We start from the raw sequence: 23913 nt of genomic DNA, 5'->3' as shown, positions 1-23913 counted from the left end.
GATTTATCTTTGCTCTTCATTAAAAAAGAAAAAAAAAAAAACTGACCAGATGTGATGGCCCATACCTTGAATGTCAGCACTTTAGAGGCAGAATCAGGCTACATAGTAAGACCCTCTCTCAAAAACAAATAAACAACAGCAACAACAAAAAGCAACAGAAACAATAGACATTACAAATAGAAAATAAAACTCAAATTACACATAATTTGCCGTTAGATACATTTTCTTTCAAACCCTATTATATATCCACTATAAGTAATTGTGGTACTGTGAGCTATATAGCAAACTGTTCTTCCTGTCTGGACATGTTCCATCCCTACTGGGCGTCGTATTATCCCATCATCACAGTGGTTGTCTAGAATTCTGTATCCCATGTTTATAAGCGCCACAGAGATGACTACCTTGCATCACTCTGCTCACTTGCTATTTCCATAGAACCTTCCTGGAAGTAGTAAATCAGCAAATAAGAATGTTCCTTCTAAGAACCCCCATGGTTCCAGTAGCTAACTGGCCCTTCCTTCCACCAATGTTTGCTTGCAATCAATGCCCTGAGCCCTGCAAGATTCCTCCTCTGCCAGCTGACCTGTATTTTAAGTGGAGCCCATCATCTCCACTGCGATATACACAGTCATTTGGGGACTACTGCCCTTGCCTCATCTTTAAGCCTCCTACCAGCTGTTTACTCAGCTGCCCATAGTAAAGTTCTTCTGCAATCTTACTACCCCTATGCTACAAATAGTGTATCAGAAGAACTGATGGTAAAAGAGACAGGTGGTCCAGCCTCATGAGTATGGAAGAAACACAAGCAAGCCCAAAAGCAGTGGTGCCTACAAGAGAAAAAGAAGTGCTCCATTCCTGGGGTCAGGGTAAATCAGATGGGCTGTGTTGCTTGAGCATGGTAGGGGATTGGTAGAGATGCATTAAACGGTAATTGCTGAGAGAGGTACAAATAGCCTAGCCACTCTGCAGAGATAGGTGGAGATGTGTAGCCCAGATATATTGCAGTTGAGATCTTTTATGTCCCCGATTTAGCACTCTTGGTGGTATTCTGTAGTGTGACTACTAGATGATAGTTTTAGCCCTACAGCCCTGCTGTGCGGATGCTCTCTTTGTCTAGAGCTATAATGCCAAGCCTCTAGGAGTTCTTTGTTAGAAATGGGAAACAAACTAGAGATAACTTTTTTAAAGTGCCTACTATGCAGGCTTAAGGACCTGAGTTGGGAAAAAGTCAGACTCTCCACATTAAAAAGTCTCTGTAATCAAACTGGAAAGATGGCTCAGAGGTTAAGAGCACTTGCTGCTCTTTTAGAGGTCCTCAGTTCAATTCCCAGAAACCACATGGTGACTCACAACATGATGAGATCTGGTGTCCTTTTCTGGCATGCAGGCATATATGCAGGCAGAACACTATAAATAAATGAATAAATGCATAATACATCTTTTTTTAAGTCTCTGAATCTCATTATTGGGACATGGAATGGGAGGGGGAGATAGGTGGATCACTGAAACTCTTTGGCCAGCTGGTCTGCCTATCTAAATCAGTACACTCTAGCTGCAGTGAGAGAGATTGTCTCAAAGAATAAGATGTTGACCATTTCATTCTCTTATTCTCTGTGTGTCAACCAGTTATGGGTCTTTGCATTGATCATCATCTGCTGCAAAAAAGCTTCTCTGATGAGGGTTGAGAGACATACTGATCTATGGGTAGAAAGATAGGAACTTAGGGAGCAGAGTTTAAGGGGGGATTGTTTTTGTTTTCTTTTGTTTTAATTTTGGTTACACTTTTTCCCCTACTTCAACTCCTCCTAGGTCCTACCCACCCACCTAACTCCATGTCGTGTGTGTGTCTCTCTCTCTCTCTCTCTCTCTCTCTCTTCCTTTTTAAAAACAGAGAACAAACACAAATGCCCAAACAAGCGAAGAGACAAAAAGTTCATTTTGTGTTGGCCAACTAATCCTGAGCATGAGGCTGGCACGGAAGTGTTGTTAATACACCCAGTGAGACTCCATTAGAGAAAGCTAATTTTTTCCTTTGCAAGTATCAGTTACAGATAGTTTGTTTCTTAGGGGCGGGATCCCATGTACACTTCCGACTCTAAATACTGAGACACTCCTCCCCAAATCTGGCTTGAATCTGCACAGGCTCTGTGTGTGCTGCTATATAGTCTCTGTGAGTTCATATGTTCATCAGTCCTGTCGTGTCTGGAGAACCCTGCTTCCTTGTAGTTTTCCATCCCCTTTGGCTCTTAATCTTTCCACCTCCTCTTCTGCATTTGCTTCCTAAGCCTCAAGGAAAGGAGTTTGGTGGAGACATCCCATCTAGGATTGAGTGCTCCAAAATCTCTCATTCTGTACATTGTCTATTTGTTGATCTCTTAGTTCGTTACTCCAAGAGGAAACTTCTCCGATGAAGTCTGAGTGAAGCACTGATCTCTGGATTTAACAGAATATCATTAGGAGTCATTGCATTGCAATATTCCTTTAGGAGAACAATGGTACAATTGGTTTTTTCTGGGCCCTTGTCCTTTCCAGTGTTGGGTTCTTGGCGACTCAAGCAATACCAGGTATGGGTTCCATCTCATGGAGTGTGTCTTAAATCCAGTCAGAGTTGTCGTTTACTCTGATATTTGTGCCACTATTGTACAGCATATCTCGCAGCAGGTCATCATTATAGATCACTGGGTTTACAACTAGATTGGTGATTACTTTTCTCCTGTTGTACAATGCAGAGTACCCTCCGGTACCATGAATACTAAGTCAATAGGGTTGAAGGTTCCAGGTAGGCACTAGCTCAACTTCTTGATGTTGATGAGATAATATAAGGATTATTTTACACAATAGGAAACAGTTTTTAAGATCTCTAAGACCTAGGGCATAGCTACAGGTTTGATACCTGGTTAATGTTAGTAGGCTTGAGTTTTCAAGGGTGTGAACAAAGCTTTAAATCAAACAGAAAGTGGTCTATTATATAGTGCTTGTGCTGCTGTTGTAAAATTGTGACTTTGTGCACAAGACATACACAAGATCAAAGCAGTCTGAATCCCAGCATAGATGGGGATAACAGGAGAGACTCATGAGGTTCTATCCCTAGCTAAAAAGGTCTTAGCAATTGATTATTGTTGGGGAAAGGAAAGTAAATTTCCTTTGTGGGTACAGCTCCTGATGAGGGGCTGCCTTGCTCCAATAAATGGCAACTTCATTTGTGCAGCATTAAGTGGACTTAGTGATTTGTGGGTTTGTTTATTTGTTTTTAATTGAGTGTATATAGATAGGAGGGAAAGGGAAAAGGGATGAGGAAGAATTGAAGGTATGGGAATGAGTGGGAGGTGTCAACGCATGTACGTTTATTTCATGTGCATTAGTGTGTTTTAGTTTTTTGGGTGTTTTGTTTTGTTTTGCCTACATCTATATTTATGTGAAGATGTTGAATCCCCTGGAACTGGAGTTGCAGACAGTTGTAAGCTGCCATGTGGGTGCTGGGAATTGAACCCGAGTCTTTTAGAAAAGCATCCAGTGCAGCTGGTACTCTTAACCACTGAGCCATCTCCAGCCTCATAAAATGAAATTTTAAATTTTAACTTTAAAAGGAAGAATGAGGGGGCTTACTGAAAACTAAGGACATGGGAATCAAGTATGAATATTTGATTAACATTGAACAAGTATTGGTTCACTTACTGTACAAAATATGCCATGGTAATGGAAGATATTTCTGATAGAGAAGGCTAAGGGTGAGCTGGTAACTCTTACTTTGTTTAGTTTTTCTGTAAATTTAAAATTGGTTATTAAAAAATGTATTTTCTGAGGAGGTTGGATTGGTAAGCTCAGCAGGTAAAAGTGCTTGCCACTAACTGTGATAGCCTGAATTTTGTACCTGTGACCAACATGGTGGAAGGAAAAAACTGATTCTTGGAATGTGTTTATTTTCCAAATGTTTGTTGTGGCGTGGGTACACATGATTACACATGCACACGAATACAGTAAATACACAAATACAGTAAAATAATTTTTAAAATTGAGTATTGGAAAGTGCCAATAAAACAAAAAATAGTAAGCATGCTTTAGGTTCTCTACTTGGTTCAGGTCTTGTTGTCAGCAAAGGGGGTGACTTCCTGGGTTCTGATTGCATCAGACTCACAATACAGAGATCGCTCGTCTCTGCATCCAATGGGCTTGTCATACAGCTGTTCTCTCAGGAACCAGAATAAAAAGTGCTTGCATGAACTAGCAATATGTGAGTCAAGTTCAAATCTCCCTCAGTAAGAGGTCTTAGGTAAGGCTCCTTCCTGACTATCACTCCAGTAGCTTCATCTTCCTGGGCCTCTCCTTACATGCTGTATTCCTTCCTAGGTGGACAGGTAGGTGTTCCTAAATGTCCTAAATATTTCACAAAGAGGACATTGGGATCCTTTGCTGCTGCCTTAGTTGTCATTCCTCTGACCTCTCATTTCCAGATGTGTGCTGATTACATTGTTATAGTGGACTCTGTTGCCAGGAGAAGCTGAAGGAGTTTGGCCAGGACCACTTGGCAGGCCTAGGATTCTCTCAGTTTAGTTTCTTTCATCCTTTCACTGGGTTTAGTTTCCCCAGACTCAGGAAAGAAAGGGAACCAGTACTAGATGGTGCCAGAACCCAGAAGGCCTTTACGCTCCGGCAATTCAGGTTTCAGAGAATCAACAGGCTCTGGCCACTGGACATCATCACCTCCTCTTGTCAGGCCCCATAATGCAGCCAGCACCTTTGGGACTGCTGGGCAGCCTTTCTCAGGATGCAATCAGTAACACATTATTATTTTTATTTTTATTTTTTTAAGAAACATTATATTTCTGTTTTGTATATGCTCATGCACTTATAGCTCACATTAGGAAGTCAGAGAATATTTTGATTCAATTCTACCGTGTGACTTTAGGGATTGGTCCCAAGTCATCAGACTGTTTACTGGCTGAGCCTTCTCACTGGGTCAGTTTTGAAGTACTTTTTAATTACAGGTTGCCTTTGTTAATTGCAAAGATGACAAGGTTTGCCATCATCTCAACAATAGTTTCCCAGGGTACCTCACTTGGAATTTTGCTGTGCTATGTTGTCTTCTGACCTTGCCCTTATACCTCCCCTTCATTCTCATTGGCAGCTAGTTTACCAATGTCATGTTCTCTCCATAGGACACAGCTTGGGTTACGGCTTTGTGAACTATGTGACTGCAAAGGATGCAGAGAGAGCAATCAGCACGCTGAATGGCTTGAGACTGCAGTCCAAAACTATTAAGGTAAAGAGGTGTGGTCCCACTTCATCCATTCCTGTGCTGAACCGGAGTCATTCTGAGGCCTGGTGCTTCTAGAGCATCTTGGGGAGTCCATGTACACTTGAGTAACTATCCCAAAGTGACTGGTAACCTCTTCAGTCTCACTATGAAAAGTTTTAGGAAAGGAGTGTATACCAAGTCAGTCCTCACCCCCTGCCTATGGCATCCCTTAGGTCCCCTTTTAGGCAGATATGATGACCTTCAGCCTGAATTATTCCTTTGTCATCCTTGAGACTGCACTGCCAGATTTATATAACAGCTCCTCAATGATCTCTGGAGCCCTTTGTCTTCAGAGAATTCCTCTTCACCAAGCAAACCTTTTCTGAGCCTCCAGTCAGGGCTGGCTGTCAGGAATGAAGATCTGGGTGACTTCTATCTCCTGCCCTACTGCCCTTGTGAGTTCAAGGGTGGTATGTCCATACAGCATGATACCAACTGATGTCTCACAATTCTGTCTTAACAGCCACCCGTGGTCACCACAACCCCCACAAATTTAAGAGCACTCTTCCCAATAAGGCTGTCTTTTCATGGCAGATGCAATTCTGTGTTACCAACTACACCTGCAGTTCTAACCCAGTTGGCTGAAATTTTGGAGCTCCCTTGACCTCTTCAGATCCTAAGCCACTAAAATGGTTCCCAGAATTTATAGTTCCTGTTCTGCTGTGCCTAAAGTCAGGACTTACTAAGCAGAGAGACACAGTACATAGAGCACGCATGTCCCTGCCCTAGAGTCAAGGAAAAGAACAATGTTTTAGCCATGAAAGGTATTCCATTGTGCATCATGTCTTAAGTTTATTTCTTTTTTTTTTTTTTTTAGATTGATTTATTTATTATGTATACAACATTCTGCCTCTGTGTATACCTGCATGCCAGAGGAAGGCACAAGATCTCATTACAGCAACCACCATGTGGTTGCTGGGAATTGAACTCAGGACCCCTGCAAGAGCAGCCAATGCTCTTAACCACTGAGACATCTCCCCAGACCCATGTCTTAAGTTTCTATGGAGGTCTTATTCTATATATGGGGCTGACTTAGTTTTTGTCATATAATATAAGCATCATTTATTACCCCTCCACCTGCCCCAACATACAAATGTGACGTGATACTGTTTTGACTCAAAAGTCCCAACCTTGTAGCCACTAACATGGTCTTTCTGATACCTTGACCTTCATCTTGTCCATCTTTTAGCATAAATCCAGATGTAAGCCATAGACTTCTGAATAACAAGCTATTTAAATAGTTGTAGAAATTTCTCAAGAGGAACCCAAGAAAAAGACCAGACCAATTATTATACAAATAAAGATGAAGAACAAGACCCATTGTGTCATTGCCTGGTCTTCTGTGGCCTGTCCCAGATGGACATATGTCCATGATGCATATTAACACCAACCCAAGAGCCCATGTGACTGCCCAGGTTGGACTGAGGGAGCCTGTACCAGTAGGCTCCTACCTGCCACTCAGGCTGTACCATAGGAGATCCTCCAAGATTTCCACTGTTGATCGGGAGAAAAAGCCTTAACCAAGCCAGAATCGGGGATAAAAGTATTCCATACTCAGGACCTATAGATGCTAGGTGTGTCATTCATAGATGGGGCACCATGCAAGAGCAGCTGTACTGGAAGAAAACCAGAAGCCAGACATACTCTGTCCCTAAAGCTAAAACCTTATATCTGACCAGCCTCAGATTACAGCTCTTTATGGCTAAATTGTCTCTTGTGTCCTAATTGGTCCTGATGTTGTACTCTGGTTGTAGAGGTCAGAGTGACGGGTTCTGTTCCTCTATGCCTAACCACCTTTTCTCTGTGACAGCCTGGCAACTATAGTGAAGAAACAGACTGATCAGGCTTGGGTGCAGCTCTACAGGCCTGCCAGCGGTGTGTGAGTCATACAACTCACACTTAACAGGATGATCGAAGGCCAGATTCTTCCACATGGTATCTCAGGGTCTTCACCACAGCCCCATAGAGTATGAGAAGCTGCCTTTTTTTCCTTTCCAGCGCCCCCCCCCCCCCATAAGTGAAATGGTTTTCCCAGGATGTGGCAGAGAGAGAGAGAGGAGGGATGAAGGCCAAGGCTTGAAATTGGATGTTGTGGCACCTGGCATTTAACACCAGTTTAGCACCTTCCCAGCACTTGGTGGAAGATAAGTGCCTGAAACTTAAGTTACAGCACACAGCTCTAAGGAAATGGAACATTCATTTTGGTCACCCATTGTGTTATCTTGTGTTTTTGTTTTTTAGGTTTTTTGAGTCAGGATTTTACTATATAACCAGTACTGACCTTGAACTTGTTATCCCCAGCCCCCATCTCTGGAGCACTGTGATTCATTATGTGTGTTTTTATCACCAGTGACTGTGGTTGAGTCATTCAGTAGGTGTTTATTGAATGCCACTATTGCCCCTGACTGTTGCAGGTGCTGAAGGAGAAACGGTGATCATCTAAGTTTTACTCTCATGGAGTTAATTGGATAAAATCACAGTTTGTGAGTCTGTGGTAAATGTAGTACATATAGTATAGAGAGAAAGGGAGCTGTGCATTAAGTAGATAACAGTTCTGTGACAACCACTTGCTCAGGTGAGTTTTAAGTTTGCTTATATAATACCCCAGACCAGATATCCTAAATAGCAGAAACTGGTTCACTGTTCTGAAGTCTTAGAACAAGGTTAGTGGAGTTGGCTTTTTTCTAGGGACCCTAGAAAAGGATCTTTCATAAGCTTCTCTAAATTCTAACATTTGTTGGCAATCCATGACATTCCTTGGGTTATAAAAGCATCCCCTTGTTCACTACTTTCATCTCTACATGACATTGTGCCTTTGTGTATGTGCCTGGGTCCAGATTTTCCTTTTTTTTTTTTTTTGATTTTTCGAGACAGGGTTTCTCCGTAGCTTTTTTGGTTCCTGTCCTGGAACTAGCTCTTGTAGACCAGGCTGGCCTCGAACCCTCCCTAGTGCTGGGATTAAAGGCGTGCACCACCACCGCCCAGCCCAGATTTTCCCTTTTTATAAGGACAATTATATCAGACTAGGGTTTCAGCCTCCCAGGTGTGACTTGTCTTAAACTAAGTTTGTATGCAAACCAGGTCACATTCTATGATCCTGAGGATTAGGGCTTAAACATATGAATCTGAAAAAAATATGCAAAAATATATGTATATATATGTATGTATAGATATTTCACCCACAGATTTCTCAAGGTGAGGACAGGAAAGCACTGGATTGACACTAAAGAAAAGGTGTTGCTGAGAACTTAGAGGGTCCTTGTGGTGTCCATATACTCAAAGGGGACATGTGCTCATAGCAGTGCCAGATGCCCTAGTGCTGCTCCATTTGACTCAGTTTTGACTTTGAACTTTACAGTGCCTAAAAAGGACAAATAGTTCTTGTGGTTAATGTCTGACATTAGCATTGAAGTTTTCCTTAGCATTTGGCTCTGAAAAGTACAGATAGTGCTCGTCTTGAACTCAGCCCTATTGGTGGCACGCCCAGTCACAATTTCAGAATGCCTGTATCTCTGTGTTCTTCATCAGAAGCTGAGAAAATGATCCTGCATGCAGCCTAAGCAAGGTAGACGGGTCCTAGATGGCAACTCCCTGCTGATCTAGCCTAATCCTGGGAAAGCCTAGAAGAGCTGGCAGCCCTGGTAATGGGGAAGCTGGGCAGCAGTCTCTGAGGAAATAAAGCTGTGTACAGTGTATGTGTGGGACTCTAGCGTCCAAACACGAGAAGGAGTCACCCCCACAGACCATCTCACACACCACAGCCGATGCAAAAGCATGAGGATTTTATTAATTCTGTCATGACAGGGTCCCTCAGCATTCGGGAAGCCGAGAGACCTTGAATAGCTGGTACAGTCTACTTTTAAAGGGGCCACAGAAGCAAGGGGGATTGTTCTTTGACTATTCTGATTAGCTTATTCGAAAGGGCTATTACCAATAATTGACTGAAGAGCTGTTGTCAGATCAGATGGGGTAAGAGGTCATTTTGACCCCGTTTCCCAGGGGACCAAATCAAAACATACGTATATGGGTAATTGTTCAGGAACTGAGTACATTGCATGTGTAGCTGTTAGGTCCTTGGTTCCCACGGGAGGAGGGGAAGCACTATGGCACGGAGGCTGAGAGGATTCAGAATTGTCTTAAAGTCTTACAACACAACTCTGTACCCAGCTTCCTGACTCAGCTGTAGGTCCCATTCTGCCCTTTATTGGCAGAAAAGCCTCCTATTAACCATACTGTCTCACTGAAGATCAAGGCTGCCCCTGGTCTTTGAGGTCTCTACTATCTCTAGTGCCTCTACCAGGGAAAAAGCCCAAAACCTTTGGGTGCTTGCCTTTAGGGTTCCTTTTCTTTCTCCTAGCACAAGCATCAGCACCAAGCATTCAAATGCTGATCACTGGGCCTCCCTCAGCGCAGCATTCTTATATAGGCTTTTGTAGTGCCTTCCTTGTTGGCAAGGGTTGATACAGCCTTTCCAAGAGGGTCTCAGCTTTTGTCTGCAGTACCACAAGTTCTGTGAAGGTGGGGACGTAGATCCTGTTTTCAGCAGATAACATGAACTTGAATCCCAACTACTGTGGGCCTATGGTCTCTTTTTCTTTGTGTAATAGGAATAATGTTCTACTTGTTAGAGATGCTGTGGACCAACTGAGAAAATGCTATAAGGTGTCTGAGCTCCCAGCTGGCCTGTAGTGAGCTGCCATGAAAATGCCATTGCATGATATTGTCCTGTGTGCAATTACATACCACAGCATTGGCTTTGCATAGCACCAAATTTTGGTTCCTTCCTATGGTACTTTGGCCACATGCCAGCCCTAATTCTGACTTGTTTTATTTTTAAGGTGTCCTATGCCCGCCCAAGCTCAGAGGTCATCAAAGATGCCAACTTGTACATCAGCGGGCTCCCGAGGACCATGACTCAGAAGGATGTGGAGGACATGTTCTCTCGGTTTGGGCGAATCATCAACTCCAGGGTCCTTGTGGATCAGACCACAGGTACAGACAGGAGCTAGGATAGGCAGCAAAGGCTTCTCTCTGAGTGTAGAACTAGGTGTTCTAGGGAAGATAGAAAGATATTATTAGCCAGGCGATGGTGGCACACGCCTTTAATCCCAGCACTCGGGAGGCAGAGGCAGGCGGATCTCTGTGAGTTTGAGACCAGCCTGGTCTACAAGAGCTAGTTCCAGGACAGGCTCCAAAACCACAGAGAAACCCTGTCTCATAAAACCAAAAGNGGGGGAGGGAGGGAGAGAGAGAGAGAGAGAGAGAGAGAGAGAGATATTATTAGTTAGCCTCCAAAAGGGGGCAAATTGGACATTAGTTTTCAAATGATTTGGCTAGAGGATTGAGCCAGCATTCAAAGAGTCCTGGGGGACAGGGCTAATAGTGCATACCTTTAATCCCAGCACTGGAGAAGCAAAAGCAGGTAGATCTGAGTTCGGGATCTGCCTGGTTTATATAGCAAGTGTCAAGCCAGCCATGGTGACATAGTGAAACCCTCTCTCAGAAAAAATGAAAAAGAAATAAAAGGAAGAAGCCACTCAGCATTAGGCTAGCATTTGTAGGAGAAATATCAAAATTCTGGCGTCTTCTCTCTACCCCAGATAGCTTTCATTGCCCTGGGAATAGTTGGAAAGGTTGCTGTTCACCTGTCACCTGCAGTTCTTACTACAAATACATGGTGTCAGTGTCTCCTCTTAGAGTCCCAAGACCTCACCTTGTAGTGAGCTGCAGCCAACACCACTGGCTGTTTCAGGTGGACTTCCTCAGTCTTTATGATTGTTGTGCTCCTTTCCAGAGAAAGCAGTAAATTCTTGTCTCTGCCATCCTGTCCTCTTGGCAGGTCTCTCCCAGACCATATCTTGGACCCCAAACTGTGTGTGGAGAAACTGGACATAAAAATGCTGAGCACTACCACATACGCTCATGCTGCGTCCCAACCCAACCAAAACATTACCAGTACAGCTCCAGCTGGGGGCATCATTACCCATTATCTCCGCAATATGAATGGGAATTTGCTGGCACCAGAAAGGAGGAGTCTGTTCCGAGACTGAGCAAGACCTGTGTGGATTTGCTTGTTTGTTTTCTTGCTTTCTCCCCTTCACATTCTCCATAGACTTTGTGCCCCATGCCTTGGCTTTGGGTGGCTCAGTCGTTTGAGCAACTTGTGGCACATTTTATGACTGCACAGGGTTGATGTTTCACTTTGTCTCAAGCTCAGGCTCACTGCAGACTTCCCAGGTACATGTCACAGGAGCTCTGAGTATGATCTATAGCCTGGTATAAACAACTGCTCTGAGCAGTCTATGGCAGAAAGGCCTAGTTTCCCTCATACAGGTTTGCTCCTTTCTCTGGGTGATCAGCAAACTAAGTATTTATTTAGTAGAAACTCCCACCCCCAGTTTGCACTGAACATTGTCAGTAGTTCCTGAAGTACCTGTTGAGAGAAGCAGTGAGCCACTGGCCTGTGGGTGACCAAGCCAACACAGGTTCCTCTCCCTGAGCCTCCTCCCTTGATCGCATATGGCTCCTATATCAGTCATGACCCAGCATTGCTGGGTATGGGAAACTGGAACAGAACCCCATCCCCAAGAACATACCACTTTTCCTAGAGGCTCCGCCTCTGCTTCTTTGGCATAGTTGGCCCCACCATGCAGAAAGTGTCACCTCTACAGTCAGCTCCCCCATCTGTTTGTAGGGACTTTGTCTCTTTCCTTTGTCCAAGAGATATACCACAATATCACCCCCTCTCCCTAATTAGCCATGAACTCAAGATGATTTCACACTTTACTCTTGGCCTTCACTTTGTTTCTCGGCCACTTTAGCAAAGGACACTACAATCTAAGCATGAAGAATGTGGCGGGACTCCCCCTCCCTTCCCTAGCCCTCCTTCCACAGATGAAGCCATGTAAAAAGATAATGACTTGCTCTTCAGGGTTTCTGCTGCAAAGAGAGGCTACTCTTGCTAAGACTGTATGAGGCTCAACATTCCCAGGGAAGGGAAGGGTATGGAAAGGGAAGACTTGTGTTATGTTCTGTGGATGAAAAGCACTTAAAGTTCAGAAAAGCAAGGGTGGGACCATGGTCCAATGGTAGTCTGCATACCATGATTAAGGTCCCAGGTCTCATTCCCAGTACTGGGGGAAAAAAATAAAGTACTTAACAGAATAGCATTTGGGGCTGGCGTGGTGACTAAGTAGGTGAGGGTACATGCCCACAAATCTGACAAACAAAATTTAATCCATGGGCTCTATGTGGTGGAAGAAGAGAACCAGCTTCCTTACATTATCCTCCGACTTAATTTGACTTATGATTTCAAAGGGTTAGAACTCATGATGGCAGAGGGAAGGAACAGTTGAGAGCTTAGATTGTGATCCATAGCCATAAGGCAAAGAGCCTTCCACCAGTGACACCCCTCCTTGAAGAAAGTCATACCTCCTAATCCTTCCCAGGTAGTTTAAACAACTAGGGACTAAGTATTCAAATATATGAACCTGTGGAGGTATTCTCATTCAAACCACCACAGTTATTTTTAAATACATTTTTATTTTATGTATATGAGTGTCGTCTACTTGAATGTGTATGCATACAGTGTGCATACAATGTTTAAAACAACAACAACAGCACACAAAACCAAAGATGGTGGCACAAATTTTTAATCCCAACACTGTGGAAGCCAAGGCAAATGGGTCTCAGGACTGCGTGGTAGGACCCTCCCTGCCTTTAAAAAAAGAAGAAAAACTGGATCTCCTTTTAAGAACCTTCATATAGAAGACAGTGGTAGCTCACACCTTTAGTCTCAGAGGGAAGCAGATCTCTGTAAGTTTGTGGCCAGCTTGGTCTACAGAGCAAGTTCCAGGACAGCCAGGGCTGTTACACAGAGAAACTAAAAGAAGAATCTTCATGTAGGGCTGGAGAGATGGCTTAATTGTTAAAGAGTAGTTGCTACTCATCCAAAGAACCAATTTCAATTCCCAGCATCCACATGGCAGTTCATAGCTGCCATTTCCAGGATATTGGATATCTTCATTTGACCTCCACAGGCACCAAGCACATAGTGATACACATACATATGCATAGGCAAAGCATTCACATATATAAAATAAAATAAATAAATCTTTTAAAAAAGTATTTACATCCATAGTCATTAGAACTAGGTTTTTTTTATTGTTTTTGTTTTTTTATTCATAATTGTGAATGTGATTAGTTCACACATCTGGAAGTTGTGCCAGTTCTTGGTTTCTATTGTTAATCCTGAAAACATTAGCAAAAAGAAAGCCCAATTCAGGAAACTTTCTGAAGAAGAGTCACAGTAAGAGCCAGTGGAGATGGAAGACACCAAGGAAGCAATGCTTTCCAGACACGTAGGACATAGGCACATATGAACTCAGAGATAGTAGCAGCTTGCACAGATCCAATCTGGCTGATGTCGGAACTGAGAGAGAGAAGTGGACATTATCTCCCATCCCTAACCAAGCAGTCATCTCACTAAGGAAAAATTAGTTTTCTCTAGTGGAGTCTCATTGTATAAACCACAATTAAGGGCAGCCCCTATGCCTCACAGTAGACAGCCAACTGAAAACTAACTCAGTGATATTTTTGAAACTTTTGTCTCATAATACTTGTTCTTTTCCTGATGGTTTGTTTGTTTTTATTTCCCTGTTTGTTTTCTAAAATGAGAGAAAGCAAGCATGAAGTTACAAGTGGGAATGAGGGAGCAGGGAGGGGAAACCATAATAAAACTAACTGTGTGAAAAAAAATCTGTTTTTATTTAAAAATAAAGCCCAAATCACAGTCATCTTCAGCAGTATGAATTCATCAGACATGAATTTTTTTACCTCCTTCATAAGATATTATCCCCTTTTTCTTTCAGATAGTTTTTATTTAAAAGCAATTGCATAAAACTAAAGAAGCCATTCTTGGACACAGGCTTTTCCTCGGCTTGGTCACAGGTCTAAGAAATAGAATGACAGTCATTCTAAAGGTGACCTTGTACCAACCCACCACAACTTTGAATCATACTGGCCTGAAGTTAGGTCAGGGTTCAGCTTTCCAGGATCAGCCAAGCTGTCAATTTTGCTGTGTAAGAGTAATACAGACAACACCTGCTGACAAAGATTGGTCTTCAGGTATTCCTTCAGGTGTTGAGCAATGAGCTCAAATATCAGAATCAGAGCATGGCATATTGCTAGGTCTGAAATCACTAAATCAGTGTGTGCTATGCATTTTAAGTAGAGGTTAAATTTTGTTGGGGTTTGCAATGTTGCCTTTGAACCCAGAAGAAAGAATACACAAGATCCCTGGCTGCTGTGCACATGAATTATATGGCATTTCGGGTTCTTCTAAGAAGTGATTAGGGGAAGTACCAAGATATGGGAAGAGACTTGAGAACATTTGACAGCATGCTCACTTCACAGATCACCGAAGACTCTAGGCCATCATTGTTACTCGTTAACTGTGCACTAAGGGCCTTTGCCTAAACCAGGAATAAAGTGCCATTAGTAGAGTGGTTGCCTGACATGCAGAAGGATCCGAGTTCAGTCCCTAGCACACATATACTAGGTGTAGTGACACATACCTGAAATTGAAGCACTTGAGAGGTAGAAACAATATTAGTAGGAGTTCAAGATCATAGGCAACATGTGAGTTTGAGGCCAGCCCTACCTCAAACTGAAAAATGTCTGCCTAGAAAAGGATCATCCTCATCCAGGTTAGCCTTAGTTGGTCATGTGAATGAGAATATTTAGTTAGATTGGAGTAGCCTTCTCTTGTAGACCACATTCAGAAATCCAGTTCAAAGATGTCACTAAGATGGGCAGGCACCTTGATACTTTCTTAACAAGCGCTTCAGTGTTTGCAGCCATCACCCATTTCTGAATGTACTTCAGAGCAAAGTTTACCCCTTTGCTCCTCCAGGGAATCATTGCTTCAGTTAGAAAGAGAGTCTGAAATCTTAATCTTTGATTAGTCATTGTTTTCTTTACTCATTTGTTTGCATATTTGGAGTTGTTTTCAGTTTATTTCATTATGTAGGTGCCTAGTTTGAATGAACCACAGCCTATAGACTTGACTTTTGCTTCTCAGTTTTATTTTTCTGTCCTTAAGGTTTTTCCCCCTAACTCCATTTTTGTTGGTTTGTTAAAAAGGTTTATCCAGAGGGGTTGCGTTTATCCGGTTTGACAAACGGTCGGAAGCAGAAGAGGCAATTACCAGTTTCAATGGTCATAAACCCCCAGGTTCCTCCGAGCCCATCACAGTGAAGTTTGCAGCCAATCCCAACCAGAACAAAAACATGGCTCTCCTCTCGCAGCTGTACCACTCGCCTGCTAGGCGGTTTGGAGGCCCTGTGCACCACCAGGCGCAAAGATTCAGGTGGGTCCAGAGGTTGACATCCTGGTAGGCTATTCATAGCCTGTTACACTACTCCTTCAAGCTAAACATAGCCCTGTGTTGAGAGGACTTCCCAGAGAACGCTAGACTTATCCTACCAGTCATATTTTTCTAGCTTTGTCCTCACCTCTATTAGAAGTGTGTCTGCACTAGGCACCTGCAGTTCCATCACTAGAGAGACATAGGCAGAAGAATCAAGAATTAAAGACCACTTGGACTACAAAGCAAAACCATTTTCAAAGGAAAGGAAAATGTTGCAATGGACCCTTAATATCAGTGGTCAGAGAGTGGGTTCCAAGTCCTCTGTAGGCACCAAGTGCAAGGTTGCACAGCTCTCTTATAAGATCTTTGCACATCACCTACACATGTCCTCCTATAGACTGGATAACTCTTAATACCTAGTTCAGTCTAAGTACTGTGAAAATAGTTGCTGTGATGTGTTAACTGTGGGATAATGGCAAGTCTGTACCCAGACAATATGGATTCTTTTTTTCCCAGGTATATCCAGACTATAGTGAGTCATGTCCACAGATAGCCCATGGCTGCAGGGGGCCAACTGTACATCCACTGAGGCATTGTCTGTCATCGGAGTTGAAAAGGTGGCACCAACTCCACTGGCTTCTGGTAGTGCTCCAGGACTTGGTTCCTGTAATATGAAGTCATATTACTGGAATAGTTCAGCAGGAATTGCAATCCTTTGATCCTTAGTGTGCCTTTTTTTCTTTTTCTTTTCTTTTTTCTTTTTTTTCTTTTTTTTTTTTTTTTTTAATCTTGGACCTGGAGAGATGGCTCAACAGTTAGGAACACTGCTACTCTTCCAGAAGATGTGGGTTCAGTTCCCAGCACACAGATGTTGTATCACTCCAGTACCAGGGAATACAATCCCTTCTTTTGATCTGTGGGGACACCAGGCACACACATAGTGTGTAGACATACATGCAGGCAAAACATACACACATATAAAAATAGATAAATGCATATATTTTAAAACTATGTTTAAAAAAAAAACCTGTGTCTGTGAGAAAAGATGGCAGTTAACATGTACTTAGGCAAGACCTATTTATAAGTTTCATACATTTGATCACTGACTTTAAGGCAAGCCTTGATTGTGCGACTTCCTTGTCCATTTTTCTTTCCTTTTTAGACAGGGTTTAATATAGGCCAAGATGGCCTAGAACTCACCGTGTAGCTAATGGATAAGAACAGCCTAGAGCCAGGCCTGGTGGACCATGCCATTAATTCCAGGCACTCTGAGTTGAAGGCTAGCCTGATCTCCTGAGTGAGTCAATAACTGCAATAGCTACACAGTGAAACTTGGGGGCCGGGGAGAGAAAAAGAATAGCCTCAAACTTCTGGTCCTTCTGCCTCCACCTCTTGAATTCTGGCAAATGAATCTGCTGCTGCTGCATCCTGTTTGTGATGTGCTGGGGCTGCCGTACTGTATTGAAGCTGCTTGGTCATATTTATAGCTGAGTGTTAGGTGTCTGCTGCTTAAAGGCCCTGACCTGAAGAAAAGCTGCTTTCCTCAATTCTTTTGTCTTCTACTAAAATATGTCAGTTGCCAGACTCAGCTAGAACAAAACCAGCTTAGAATCAGTTCAGAGTGTTAATACTGCGTTAGGAGCAATGAAAAAAAAAAACAAATTTAGGTGCCATTTTCTTCATTTTTGTCAGGGTATCAAAAGCTTGGGTTTTTTGTTTTTTTGGTTTTTTTTTTTTTCTGCTTCACTCTATAGATTTCTCATCTTTGTTTTAAGCAAAGCATTGGGGCTGAGTAGATCCTGCTCTTTCTACAGAAACTGTCTTGGAGAAGATTGTTTTCATAGTATAGCCATGTAGAGTCCTCAGCCTGGCTCTGGTTCCAAAGCTGACCTGCCTCTACCTCCTGGTTTAAAAGCAGGCTGGGGAGGCATGTGGAAAGAATCAGGCCATTTCAGGAGTCTAAAGCCAGTGGAGCGGTTCCAACTAAGTAATCAGACAGTAACATGAAGAGCTGCTCAGGGACGAGACCAGAGGATGCTAGAGGAACAGGGTTTGGATGGGACAGAGATAAGGAAAGGAAGACAGGCCCAGGTGGACAGAGAGCAGGCAGACAGGACAGGATTCTTTGTCCATCAGAGATGATGAGGGTGATCTCCTTAAGAAATGAGAATGATGAAGATGGGTATTTGTGTCCAAAAGCACTCAGCTAGAGATGCCTATCTGAAATCCCAGGACTGGGAATGCTGAGGCAGGAGAATCTTAAGACAGTAAACTAGTCCCCTCGGTGTTTTCAGTATATAGTCATTTTGGGGGGTTCATTAGAGGACTGGTTCTAGGACACCACCTCACATCCCAATCTCACATTTCAGAATCATCCAACATATAAAATAGAGCAATGTTTGCAATGATCCCATACACATCAGCTCATCTGCAGATCTCCACATGATTTATGCCTGACACTCTGTGATTACCATGGAAACAGTATACTATAGTATACTATACTGTTCAGGCAGTAGTGACCCAAAAGTCTGTCCATGGTTAAAACAGGTAGAAAATTGTGGGGAGTTTTGCAAAGGATCCCTCCTCCCCCAATTATCTTTTTTGATTCAGAATTGGTTGAGTTGCAGATGTGAATGCTAAAGACATCATTTGATTGGAAGAATGCTTACCCAGTATGTATGAAGCCCTGTGTTCCATTCCCGGCACCACATAAACTAGGCGTTTTAGTACAAATCTGTCATTCTAGCACTTGAAAGGTGGAGGCAAAAGGATCTGAAGTTCGGGATTATCCTTAGTTACCTAGGGAGTCAGAGGCCAGCTTGGGCTACATTAGACCATGCTGGGGGCCGGAGGGGGGGGGACGCTATGTTTGCTGGCATGTACTTAGTTCCAGTACTCAGGAAACAGAACAGATAGCTTTCTGTGAGTTCAAACCAGGCCTGTTCTACATAGTGGTGAGTTCCAGGCCAGCTAAATCTACATATAGTGAGACCCTGTCTCAAAATTAACAAGTTGGGCAGTGGTGGCCTATGCCTTTAATCCCAGCACTCTGGAGACAGAAGCAGGCAGATCTCTTTTAAGTTTGAGGCCAGCCTGATCTACAAGATCTAGTTTCCAGGACAGGCTCCAAAGCTACAGAGAAACCTTGTCTTGAAAAACAAAAAAACAAAATTAACAACAAAATGAAATGCATATGGAGAACCTATAGATATAAAAGGCCCACTGTAGTTGCCACATGAAAATCTAGGTGACTTGGAACCACAGTGAGTGCAATTTTCTAGTTCTCATTGAAAGCCAACTCAACTTAGTGTGTTAGAGGCACCTGGGTACCATCCTACCACCCACATCAACAATACCATAGTCTTTATGCATTAAGACTGTCTCTGAACCACAGAAGGCCATCTGACCACTGCAACATTCTACTGCTGGCTATTGAAACCAGTTCTCACAGGTTTTTTGTTTGTTTGTTTGTTTGTTTTTATTTGTTTTTGTTTTTGCTTTTTTCGAGACAGGGTTTCTCTGTGGCTTTGGAGCCTGTCCTGGAACTAGCTCTGTAGACCAGGCTGGTCTCGAACTCACAGAGATCCACCTGCCTCTGCCTCCCGAGTGCTGGGATTAAAGGCATGCACCACCATCGCCCGGCTCTCACAGTTTTTAAAACCAAAACAAATACGGTATTTTGGTTCTTTCTCACCATATTAAAACTAGCCCTGAAGCCTTCTTTTATCACATTGAAAGTGAAGTAGCCATGGGGTCCCACAGCCCAGAGTCTGTTATCATTTTGGAGCAGGTGATGATTCTTTGGTTGTATGCTGCTCCAGAGATGTTATCTATGTCCTCAAACATTCCTAAACTTTTCCTCCAGCTGTTTGTGGGAATTTTTTGTTTGTTTGTTTGTTTCCCCCAAAAAATACCTACAGAGGGGCAACAGAGCTTACTCTTTTATTATTCTCCTTAATCCATCACTGCAGCTACATGTTCTCATCCACATTTTTTAACAGTTCACTATGGCCAGGAATAGTGTACATGCCTGTTGTCCTAACACTCAGGCTGAGGCAAGAGGACCACGAATCCTGAGCCAGTGTGAGCTGTAGAGTAAGATAGCAGATGGGATGGAGGTGGCGCATGCCTTTAATCCCAGCACTCACAGGCAGGTGGATCTCTGTGAGTTTGGGGCCATCCTGCTCTACAGAGCAGAGTTCCAGGACAGGCTCCAAAGCTATAGAGAAACCCTGTCTTGAAATACATACATACATACATACATACATACATACATACATACATACATACATACATACATACATACATACATACATAAATACATAAATACATAAATACATAAATACATAAATGAAATAGAAAAATAGAGGACATGGTGGGGAGATGAGGGAGGAGGTGGGTATGTGAATGGGTGTGGTGGTGGATATTTCACTGTGGGAAAAACTCACTGTGTTTGTCAAGTTACTGATACTCCTATCTACTGAGTTCATAGGCCTCGGGAGCTTGACCTGACCCTTGTGGGGTGGTTTGAGCCAGTTCAGAGCTAGGGGAAAGGAATTATTGTGTCCTGTACAGGACTTTGACGCCTCAGGCAGAAGTATCACTATGAGAAGGAACTAAAACTGGACATGGTGACATATACCTTTAATCCCAGCACCCAGGAGGCAGAAGCAAATCTGAGTTCAAGGCCAACCTGGTCTACAGAGTAAGTTCCAGGACAACCAGGAGTTACACAGAGAAAACCTGTCTTGGGGAGAAAGAAAAAATAGAAAAAACAAAAGGACAAGAAAGCAATGAAAAGGGACTAAACTTGGGGAAATCAGGGAGTGTCCTTTCTCCCCTACATGGACTACTGTATACACAAAGGGCGCTGTCTGCTGCACTGGAGCATGTGGAAGAAACTTACAGAATTTCAGTGTGGGATACGGGATTGGACTTGTGGTCAGTGCCCACCTTCAGTTCCTTTCCCAGCACACAAAAACTAAAGTAAAATGGGGAAAGTCTCAGAAACAACTAAAGGCATCCCCACATATGCTGCACACATAGAGCAGAAGTGCTGCTGCTGCTGCTGTCAGATGGCAGTAGCTGGGTACCTCAGAGTCAGACCCTAACAGAACGGGTCCTGCCGGATTCCTTTCTAGAGTTACCCAAAGGTGCAGTGTATGTTTTTCTCTTAGGTGCACAAATTCAGATGAATTATATGAAAGTAGAAGGAGCTATTTGGGAAGAAGGCAGGATCTGAGAAGATGGGACAAGAAGATAATAAAGGAGAAAATATCACAGTGAACATTGTTACTTTACACAGCTAATAAGTTTTTAAGTTATTTTGACTCTCGTGGTACCCCAGCCTTGAGCATCTGTAACTTAGAGGAAGAGCTGGCTGTGTAGAGCAGTGAGAGGCCCAGTATCCTTACATCAATGCACCATCATCCTGGCCTGCCCATCCTTCCTCCCTCTTACCCCTCCTGTGCAGATACACTACTGGCCTTAACCTTGACCTGAACGTGTGCTCTCTGTTTGCTAGGTTCTCCCCTATGGGTGTAGATCACATGAGTGGGATTTCTGGTGTCAATGTCCCCGGCAATGCTTCCTCGGGCTGGTGCATCTTCATCTACAACCTTGGGCAAGACGCTGATGAGGGGATCCTCTGGCAGATGTTTGGCCCCTTTGGTGCAGTCACCAATGTGAAAGTGATTCGTGATTTCAACACCAACAAGTGCAAAGGGTTTGGTTTTGTGACCATGACAAACTATGAAGAAGCTGCAATGGCCATAGCAAGTCTGAACGGCTACCGCCTGGGGGACAAAATTTTACAGGTTTCCTTCAAAACCAACAAGTCCCACAAATAACTCGCTCATGCTTTTCTTTTTTCTTTTCTTTTTTTCTTTTTTTGTACGGAATAGATAATTAAGAGTGAAGAAGTTGAAACTTTTTTGTTAGTGTACAACTCATTTTGCGCCAATTTTCACAAGTGTTTGTCTTAGTCTAAATGAGAAGTGCAAAAGGTTTTTATACTCTGGGATGCAACCAACATGTTCAAATGCTTGAAATCCCACAAATGTTAGACCAATTTTAAGTTCCTTAAGTTATTTCCTTTAAAGTATATATTAAACCGAAACCTAAATAGACTGCATTGACTAACCAGTCCCTCTGGATGGTGGTGGAACTGAAGCATGCTTTAACTTCTAAGACTGTCTAACACCTGTTTCATTTGATGTCTCCACAGACCAGATTTAAAACGAAACAAAAATCTTTTTTTCTTCTTCTTAGTTTTAGTTCTTAACCTAAAGATGTTAGACAGATGGAGAGTGTGTTTCCTCAACTGCCTCACCATTTTAAGCAATTTCTGCTTTAGTTGACAGAAAATTTGCCCTCCTCAGCAGGTCCCACTGCTGCCTCCTGCCCACTCAATCCTGGCTCTATGGTGTTGGGAGCAGCAGCAGCAGGGCCCATACTCTATGGACCCTCCCCAGGGAGGATAATGGGTTCCACATGTTGGGCTTGGCCAGGCCCTCCAGAGGACACAAAGGTGTTTTATAAGCTCAGGCACCAATGAGAACGGACCAAAGAGTTTCAGGGCAGCTCCAGTATATTCCAGAGTCAGACCTGAGCTCCAGGCATGCCTGAAGATGTCCCACTCCTCTGACATCCTGAGTGTCTGTCCACACATTGCATGCATGGTGCCCACACATCAAATACTGTTGTTCATGCAACCTCTCGAGTTTCGAAGACCATTTAACCTATCTTGAATGCACAATGACAGCTCTGTTTTTAATGACACAGAAACATTTGAGCATTGTATTTCTCGCATCCCTCCTTGTGAGCACTAGACTTTTTCCAATCTTAGATTTTGTTTTGAAATTTTGCTTTTGTATGGACACTCAGCAGAAAAGTACTTCTTGCCAGTTATCTATTAACAAAAACCTTTGATTTGTAGTTTTAAGGATTAACCCTCAAAGTTCTCTTCATAACTGCCTTGACGTTTGGGGTTCTGTTCTGTTAATTTTCTTTTGCTTTTTTGTGTTTTTTGTTTGTTTTTACTTTTGCATTTAAGACCATTAAATTTGATTTTGTTTTGCTCGAGTTTTGTTTTGTTTTTTGTTTTACCTTTTCTTTCTTTTTTGGCTAGGGAAGGCACAGACAGACCAGCATTCAGGGAGGAGTCTGTCAGACCTTAAACATTTGCCTGAAAATTTAAAAAGCATTTCTGGATCTAAGGTGTAGAAACACAGCTGTGGATCAATGGTTCTTAACTTGGGAGCTGGTAGGAAAAGTCAGAGGGAAGGCCTTTGGAGCAGATAAGGCCTGACCCCTGCACCCCTCAGAACCGTGGTCTGATTTTTAATAGCATGTGGAGAGAATGAGAACAGGCTAGCCCGGTTAACTGGCAGCTCTTCACTTTGATATGAGCCTGGAGTGTGTAACAGCAGGCTAGTACTTAGTTTTTGATATCATATCATGATATGACGGCATCATTTATATATTTGTTTACTTATTTGCGTATTTAGCTATTTTGCTTCATTTATTTAAGTGGAAAACTGAGCAACAAGCACAGCCATCTCTAAAGCATGTCATCGTGTCAGAAACCCTTGGACAATTTGAGGCTGCCTATCCCCTCCCTGTGCCTCCTTTCCCTGTCTTCCCTATAGTGTTCCCCACCATTGATGACATTGCCTCATCTACCAGGGCTTTGTCCCACCTGACAGGAGCCAAGTGCTACTCACTCTTTCCCAGAATTCCCAGCCTGTAGAACCTGAAGCCAAGAACCAAAGGCCCATTCGCCCAGATCTGACCAAAAAAAGAGAGGGGTCACCTGCTCTGTTGCTACAGAGTGCTCCTCCCCATAGTACCAGAATGTTCTGGTAAAATAGGCATTTCCAGTTTCTCAGGCCAACATTCTTCTGAGTGAAGGTGGGATTGCCCATTTGACCCTTCCCTGCTTCGTCCTCACTCCTACAGCCATAACAGGTGTCCCAGGCCTGAAAGGGACTGTGTCTTTAAAGCACCTGGTGCTCAGAGCCAGCACCTCAGTCACTACCATCTCCACCCCACAAACACCTGTTTACTCCATAGTGATCATTCCAACCGGAAGCATGAGAGGGAAGGGGAAAATCATACCAGCTTCTGCAGGTGGCCTCAAGTTGAGTGAAATTGTGTGTAGTCTCCACTGTCTGAACAGCGTTCTAGATAAAAGTCGGTGCGTTTCTTGACAGGCTTTCTTTGTCAGTGTCTAGAAGGAGTTAGCTTT

At 43.1% G+C, this 23913-nt stretch overlaps 1 protein-coding gene across 2 annotated transcripts in view; it reads left to right on the top strand.

Moving 5' to 3' along the window:
• Elavl1 (ELAV like RNA binding protein 1) overlaps window positions 1-22748 on the top strand; it is a 45817-nt gene extending 23069 nt beyond the window's left edge. For both annotated transcript variants that reach the window (XM_050127366.1, XM_050127367.1), the window contains 4 exons: window positions 5157-5260; window positions 10135-10288; window positions 15440-15665; window positions 21190-22748. In XM_050127366.1, coding sequence (XP_049983323.1) covers window positions 5157-5260; window positions 10135-10288; window positions 15440-15665; window positions 21190-21514 — 809 coding nt within the window. In that variant the 3' untranslated portion in view covers window positions 21515-22748. The remainder of the gene's footprint in view (window positions 1-5156; window positions 5261-10134; window positions 10289-15439; window positions 15666-21189) is intronic.
• The last annotated feature ends 1165 nt before the right edge of the window (window positions 22749-23913 follow it).

This window comes from Alexandromys fortis, unplaced genomic scaffold (genome assembly GCF_014885135.2).
Source record: "Alexandromys fortis isolate MF-2015 unplaced genomic scaffold, M_Fortis_MF-2015_v1.1 scaffold_271, whole genome shotgun sequence".
Lineage (NCBI taxonomy): Eukaryota > Metazoa > Chordata > Mammalia > Rodentia > Cricetidae > Alexandromys > Alexandromys fortis.
The sequence above is the reverse complement of the archived record's forward strand: the minus strand, read 5'-3'. Positions and strand labels throughout refer to the sequence as shown.